General features: G+C 46.2%; 1 protein-coding gene across 1 annotated transcript in view; it reads left to right on the plus strand.

The window, feature by feature from the left end:
• Positions 1-7,262, plus strand: part of LOC138775009 (BRISC and BRCA1-A complex member 2-like) — a gene marked incomplete at its 5' end in the record, with an annotated part of 45,293 nt that extends 38,031 nt beyond the window's left edge. Inside the window, one exon of the mRNA XM_069955768.1 lies at positions 6,731-7,262. Within this exon, the coding sequence (XP_069811869.1) occupies positions 6,731-6,844 (114 nt within the window). The remainder of the gene's footprint in view (positions 1-6,730) is intronic.
• Between the last annotated feature and the right edge of the window lie 929 nt (positions 7,263-8,191).

Here is an 8,191-nt window from a genome sequence, read left to right on the forward strand (position 1 = left end):
ACACATCATGTGCACATATCACAAGTTTAGACTGCACTGGGTTTAAGACCTCTCAAATGACTTTAACTTAAGACCCTATTACACAGAACGATTATCGTCCGTATTCGGCTGATCGTTGTAGTCATTTGTCTTTCAAATTGTTGAAAGACAAACGACTCATACAGCAACGATCTGCTGCCGTCGCTCAATGGATTAGGGGCAGCGGCAGCAGACCGCTGCTATATGCTATGGGCTGCCCGGATGATCAAGCGATCACCCAGGCAGCCCGCAGCTCCCTGTGAACCCCAGCCCCCCCCCACACACAGGCTTCGTAGTCGCCCCGTGGAATGGGGGCTTTAGAAGAGTTGTTGTCTTGACGGATGTGCAGGTGGGGGGTCCTATATGAACCTGTTCTCGGTGTTCCCCACAATCACAGCTAAGCTAATGTGCAAATGCAGCAGTGCTGAACTTACTATCTAGCTTGTGTCCACTCAGATGGGGTCGATGGGAGTCACAGATAATACTCCATCAGCTCTAGTACATCCGTCATCACTGAGAAGGTTACCAACTTGATGTTTTCAGCTTCAATTTCTCTATCAAAGGAGCCACAAGCAGTCAGGGTTAAAGCCAAGGGGATGGCAGAGGGACACTGAGGGACACAAGGCACTGGAGTGACACTGAGCATCCCTCTGCCATCATCCTCTCCTGCAGCCACAGCCCGCACAGCTCTGGGAGTCTGGTCGTGACATCATCATGTTATCCAGAAAGTGAAGCCTTGATGCAGTAGTAAGTGCAGGGAAAGAAGCATTTCCCATAATAAGTGTATATTGGGGATTTGTATAACTAAAAATTTTCTTTAGACTTCTCCTTTAATCACTTTTTTTTTTTTGCTACATTTTGTATAAAAGTGACAAGATGACAAAACCCCCCATAAGTCCTGATGTAAGGATGTCCCATAGAGCGAGAACACCTGTGACCTATAACAGTGAGGAAATCCTGAAAACCTGACCCAGGGCATCCCCTCTTTCCATCTGGCCTGTCCCACCGTCATCCATGGCGAGCCCCGTCAGGTAGCGTAACTCCACATAACCCCATCCAAGCTGTAACCACAAACCGACGCGCTGCCAAGTCTAAATATAGAGAAGGTGGGAATGTGTCAGGACTCTAATAAGTAAATAAATCCTCCGCCCGGTTTGGCCGCACACTTGTTTTTAATGCTGAGAATGTTGAAATATCACCCAGCGCGCTGTTTATTGCTATTTCAGCAAATGTCCCTCCCCCACGCAGTCACTTTACCACTAGCTCATATGCCAGTGTGTATACAGCCCAGACATCACTCCTTAAGGGAACCATTCACCCCGTGGCCCCCGGCAGAAACTGACATACAGTGACAGAAAGGTCATATACTTACCACATCGCTCCCAGTCCCGTCCCGGATCCTGTTGTTGATACTGAGAAATTGCCGATTCTTCTTCTCCCGCCCATTATGGTAATGAGCTGAGATGAGTCCAACGTCCATAGGAAACGACGGACGAGTCCAACTTATTCATGAGGTCCTCTTCTCGTCGCCGCCCATCCACGCCTCCTGGAACTTGATTGACGTCTTCAGTCTTCTGACGAATTCCCGCGCAGGCGCCGCTGCGATGGTCTTGTCACCTCTTCTCGCGCCTGCGCGGTAAACAGGATACGTGTTCGAGACAATCGGCGCACGCACAGTAAACAGTGAGGCTGCGGAGCGGCTTCAATTGTGAACTGCGCATGCGCCGAAAACAACTGTCACGGCGCCTGCGCGGGATCCGGCGAAAAGAAAGAAGACGAAGAAGAAGAGGACCCGGCGTCAATCAAGTGTCGGAGGCGGGAGAAGGCTGGACTTCGGACCCGGCGGCGCTCATTACCATAATGGGCACGAGAAGAAGAATCGGCGATTTCTCCGTGTCAACACGGTCCGGGACGGCATCGGGAGCGATGTGGTAAGTATATTGACCTTTATGTCAGTTTCTGCCGGGCCACGGGGTGAATGGTTCCCTTTAAAGGAGTAGTCCAAGTCATAATCAGCTTTCAGGTACCAGTCCCACCTCTGCGAATGAGGGTCGCCTCAGATCACACAGGACATGGCAGCTTGCAGTGTGTTGCACCCGTGAGACCAGTCAGAACCCAAGTAACCCCTGTCCACCCCCAAAAGTGTCTAGAGTGGGCATCAGAATGCAGTATAGAGCAACGGAGGAAGGCATCTGGTCTGATGGATCATGTTCTCTATCACAGTGATTTTCAACCTTTTTTGAGCCGCGGCACACTTTTTATACTTAAAAAATCCCGGGGCACACCACCAACCAAAATGGCACAAAATAACACTAAAACAGTACATATTATACATAGTTAATAATATAGATTCTAAATGTATTTATACTCACTCAGTGTGAAACCTGGGCCTGTTTTCTTCTCCCCCTGTGCTTCTCTCCTGTGCTTCTCTCCACCATACTTCTCCCCGCTACTTCTCTCCTGTGCTTCTCTCCACCATACTTTTCCCCCCTACTTCTCTCCTGTGCTTCTCTCCACCATACTTCTCCCCCCTACTTCTCTCCTGTGCTTCTCTCCACCATACTTCTCCCCCTACTTCTCTCCTGTGCTTCTCTCCACCATACTTCTCCCCCCTACTTCTCTCCTGTGCTTCTCTCCCCCCTGCTTCTCTCCCCCCTGCTTCTCTCCTGTGCTTCTCTCCACCATACTTCTCCCCCCTGCTTCTCCTGTGCTTCTCTCCCCCCTGCTTCTCTCCACCATACTTCTAGCCCCTGCTTCTCTCCCCCATTGTTTTCTCCTGTTTCACAGGGGCACCATAGTTTGGGGAGCTTTCCCCGCGGCACACCTGACCATGTGTCGCGGCACACTAGTTGAAAATCACTGCTCTATCATGTGGCCTGGGGATGGGATGGCATCAGGATGCACTATGGAAAGAAAACAAAATGGCAACCGTGATGGAAACCTTGTATCCTGGCATGTCAATCCAGTTGATCTTCTGTGAGATATGCTGGAAAAACAAGTCCCATCCATGTAGGCCGCACCTCACACCTTACAAGTTCTGCTGCTGGTTAGTGTACAGCGAACTTCAGAAAAGTGTCCATGTTGAACCTCAATGCTTAGCATTCAACTCCCGGCATCTGGAGAAGTTGGATGCTGCTCTAGGGAGTTCTAGAAAACATGGATACAGCCTATGGTCTCCTGGCAGCCTTAGGGCAGCATCCAACTTCTTCAGATGCCGAGAGTTAAAGGGGTACTCCGGCGAAAATCTTTTCCCCAGTAATTGAAACACATTACAAAGTTTTATAATTTTGTAATATGCTTCAATCACCTATCTTTTCCCCCCTCAACCCGCCACCAGGAAGTGAAGTAAACTCATTCTTACCTAATGACTGTTGTCACCAGGCTGCTCTGTGGCAGCCATTTTGTGACAATGATGTCATCAAGAGGGAGGCGGGTCTAAACCCTGTTAGGCCAGCCTCCCTTTGTCGGATGGCTCAGGTTGCTTAGGTCTGATTGGCTGAGCAAGCTGTAAGCCATCTAACAGTTCTACAGAGTCATAGACATCACAGGAGACAAAGTGCATCATGGGAAAGCCCAAACCAGGAAGTGAAAAAAAAAAAGAAGCCACCAACCGGAGCTTTAGTTCAGGTTTTTTTTTTTTTTTTTTTTTTAATCAGCGCCGGAGTTTTCCTTTAATTGCCAAGCTGTCATATATGGGGATTGGGGTGGCGGGGGATTTGGTGGACACACCACAGCTAGGGGAGTTCTGGGCCCAAGGAGGACAAATAACAACCAATCACAGCTCAGCTTTTATGGACTGTGATATCAGACCGCACTGTGTAATACTACATCACTCCTATGGTGGCGCATCAGGGAGACTGCCAGGTTTCCCCACAAATTACAGATGATCGCTGAAGATCACAGCATGGGGGTTTGCGGGAGGTGGACTCTTTTTGATCATTTTATATTTAAAGGGGTTATCCAGCGAAAAAACTTTTTCTTTCATATCAACTTGTTTTAGAATTTTATATAGATTTTTCATTTACTTCTATTTAAAAATCTTAAGCCTTTACATACTTATTAGCTGCTGTATGTCCTGTAGGAAGTGGTGTTTTCTTTCCAGTCTGACACAGTGCTCTCTGCTGCCACCTCTGTCCAAGTCAGAGACTGTTTGAAGTAGTGGCAAATCTCCATAGAAAACCTCTCTTGCTCTGGACAGTTCCTGTCTCTCAGACAGAGGTGGCAGCAGAGTTCACAGTGTCAGACTGAAAAGAAAACACCACTTCCTGCAGGACATACAGCAGCTAATAAGTATGGGAAGACTTGAGATTTTTAAATAGAAGTAAATTGAAAATCTGTATAACTTTCTGAAACCATTAATTTAAAAGAAAAAGATTTTTGCCAGAGTACCCCTTTAAGGGATCTTCCAAGAAACAGTGATTGTCCAGTGTGGTGACTCCTCTAAAGGTGTAAAGTCTTTTGTATGTGTCAGCCCTGCAGCAGTGTGAGCTGTGGTGTTATGTCAGTGTGTATACAGGATTTGGTCAGTCCACACTCGGGGTCCTCATCCCGCTGACGGTCATGCTCTTTTGTGTCAGGGATGGATTTAGAGCTATTGTGACTGTGTGGAGCAGATGTTTTAGCTCTATGCCCGGGAGCAGGCGCCGCTGTCAGTAATCCCCGCTTCCAGTAAGTGAGGAGCAATCTTCCAGTAGGTGGGATTTTGTCCTGTGACCTGCGCTGCACAATATACAGGTCACCAGGGGTTCACTCACTTTGTGGGGCTTTATCGTATACAACACCCCATAGATATGAGACAAATATAAGATGGATAGATAGATAGATAGAAGATCGATAGATAGATAGATGAGTCAAATCATCATATCTTTTCTTTTGCCTTTATTTAGCAGTCACCAGAACACAGTGCGCAGCTTTAGATGTGACTGGAGTAGATGACCTGATGTTTTTGGACTTCTATCCTCCTCAGTGATATTTCCCTGTACATTACAGCGGCTGTGTGGGATTAGCCAGTTATGCAGCGTCTGTCTGGCCGGCACTGCTGGGAATGTGCGGATGCATTCCACAAGCCCACCATATCGCATCAGCAGTCATATACATCCTATACCTGCCTGTCTTTGCCGTCATAATTTCCTGGCATTGACGTTGTCGTCTTCAGCAAGTGGCATATGTTCCAGGATTTATGTCAAATGGTTTGACAGCATCTCCTCTGACGCAGGATCTGTCACCAGTTGTCTCTTGATTTCTTACACGTAAAGGCTATGGACACCATTGCAATTAAATTTTTTTTTTCTACTTTTTATTTGCTTCCTAAATAACTTTACATGTAGGACTTTATATATTTTTTATATATATATATATATATATATATATATATATATATATATATATATATTGTGACAATCTGGGGGTTACTCACTTGCTGGGATCGCCATCTCCTGGGCCTGAGACGGTTGGCACATCACAAATTGCAGTCCAGTCAGCGCTGTATGCTTTATACTGACCTCAGTCAGCTTTATTTATCAGTTCAAAGAAAACACAAGACATAGGCAACACTGCCAATAAAATAAAGCCTAGGCCGTCTAGCCACTGACTAACACCACAGCTTCCCTAGCTGTCACTTATGAGCCTAATGCTCAATATCACCAGCTCCACTGGTCTCACCCAGACTTGTCTGCAGCTCCCACAGGCCTAGCACTGCCTGTGTTCTCCCACCCTGGGAGTCTTCACCTGGGAGCCATCACCTGAAAAGCTCTGGAGTCTCTAATAGAGCTCCACCAGGTGGTTTCAGAGCCTAATTAGCTCTAGGGCTGGAGTGGAGTATCTGGACCAGGAGCTCCACCTTAACTCCAATTCCCACTCCAGAGGCATAGAACTGCCTCTTACAGCCCCACCATGCCACACAATATATATATAATATATATATATATATATATAATTATTTTTTTTTTTTTTAATTATTATTATTTATTTTTTTTTTACTGTTGTAGAAAATGTGTAACACCTTAACATAGCTGCTCCTAGCCGTCTCTCTCTGCTGTACCGCTCCCTTCTCTTATTGTTAGAGGTAGCAGCGGGGGGGGGGGGGGGGATATACAAAGCAGATCAGCAAATGAAAAGGGAAATGCATCCAAGTTATCAGGGAGGGCAGATCACAAAGTCTATAGATTAGGGAGGAAAGCTCAGATAAGTGTAGATAGAGGAGGGCACCTACATAAGACTCTGTGGAGGAGAGGGGAGGGTCCGTAGACCCCGCAGCACCATTACACACTGATTTCTATAGGAGAGTGTTATAGGCATGCTCTGTGACCTGTGAGGTAAGCTGTGCCTGTCAACAGCTGACCTCTATGCAAGAGTGTTGGAGGTGTGCTATATGAGTTACTCTAATTACCTGTTGTCAATAATGGATCCTGTGTTATCTATCCACAGCTTTATAATTGAGATATTACTTTAATTGTAATCCAGATGCGATTTAAGCAGTGGTTGAAAAAGGTCTCATTGACAGAGCTGAAACGTTGCACTGTTGTTTCATGAGCAAATAAAAACCCGCTACCTTTTTTTCACCATTCTTTGGATGGATGGATGGATGGATATGTGAGATAGATAGTCGTATATGTGAGATAGGAGATAGATAGATAGATATATAGATAGACAGGTATATAAAATAACAGACATGATGCATTCTGTGTGACGTTCTGTATCTTTCCCTCCTCAGGACGCTAATGAAGATCCTGGAGAGGATGTGGCGTTGTTGTCTGTTAGCTTTGAAGATGCAGAAGCGACACAAGTGTTTCCTAAACTCTACCTGTCCCCCCGAGTAGAACAGTAAGTGCATCCAACACCCGGCACTGAGCTGAGTGATTTTCTATCTCTGACTGGTTTATTATCCATTACCCTGAGGTGACTTCTCCTTTATGTTTGCATTTAACGATGTTTCACAGGAAAGCCCAATACTCAGCCCTGTGCCACCCATATACTTACCAGTGTAGTGCCACGTCCCCAGCCCTACAGCTGGTATATCTTCTGGTCCTGTGTTAATCTGTCTTTTTCAAAAGATTTCCAGGTTCTCAACTGCTGTATAATGTCCTCTGTGCTGCTGCCACTAAGGGTGTGTATAGAGCTATAGAAGAGCAGGCTCTCCCCTATGTGTGCAATTGGCTAAGCAGGACGTTGTCAGAAGTGCAACACAGCAACGCCAATTGGTAGATGTGACAACTGAACTGTGGTTTATTCCACTCGGAGCTGTAGGGCAAAGTATTGGTATTTCCTAGAAAATCCATATAATTAAAGAATATGTCATCAGAAAATGAACTGTTGTTTAAATGGTCAATTGTTTTGACAAAGGTCATGTAAATCAGTAGTGTAAGCAAATAAAAGAAACAGTAATTTATCTTATCAGAAAAAAATGCCTCTTTCTCCTCCTATTAAGATACTTTAATCCTCTCTCCCCGACATGCTAAACTTTTCTTTATATTAGTAGTATGGGGAGTAGTAGCAGCAGTAGTGGTGGGAGCGGGAGTAGTAATATCAGGAGTGGGTAAAGTGGGCATAAGGGACAGAGCTGCGTCTGATGACAGTCCTAGCAGAACTGCAGTATAAAGCATGGCAGACAGAGAGACATCTGATAAGAGTCTTAGCATGTCTAGTCAGAGATGTCTGATGAGACAGTCCTAGCAGAAAGACATCTGATGACACAGTCCTAGCAAGGAGACAGCTGATGAGACAGTCCTAGCAGAGAGACATCTGATGAAACATTCCTAGCAGGATACATCTGATGAGACAGTCCTAGCAGAGAGGCATCTGATGAGACAGTCCTAGCAGAAAGACATCTGATGAGAGAGTCCTAGCAAAGCTGCAGTATAAAGCATGGGGGGCAGAGAGACATCCGATGAGACAGTCCTAGTAAAGCTGCAGTATAAAGCATGGGGGCAGGGAGACATCTGATGAGACAGTCCTAGTAGAGGGGCATCTGATGACACAGTCCTAGCAGGGAGACAGCTGATGAGACAGTCCTAGCAGAGAGACATCCGATGAAACATTCCTAGCAGAGAGACATATGATGAGACAGTCCTAGCAGAGGGGCATCTGATGAGACAGTCCTAGCAGAGAGACATCTGGTGAGAACAGTAGCCCCCCCCCCCCCCCCCCGGTGGTCAGTGACTTACCTATGTGGCTG

The sequence above is a fragment of the Dendropsophus ebraccatus genome, unplaced genomic scaffold (assembly GCF_027789765.1).
Source record: "Dendropsophus ebraccatus isolate aDenEbr1 unplaced genomic scaffold, aDenEbr1.pat pat_scaffold_1238_ctg1, whole genome shotgun sequence".
Classification (NCBI taxonomy): Eukaryota; Metazoa; Chordata; class Amphibia; order Anura; family Hylidae; genus Dendropsophus; species Dendropsophus ebraccatus.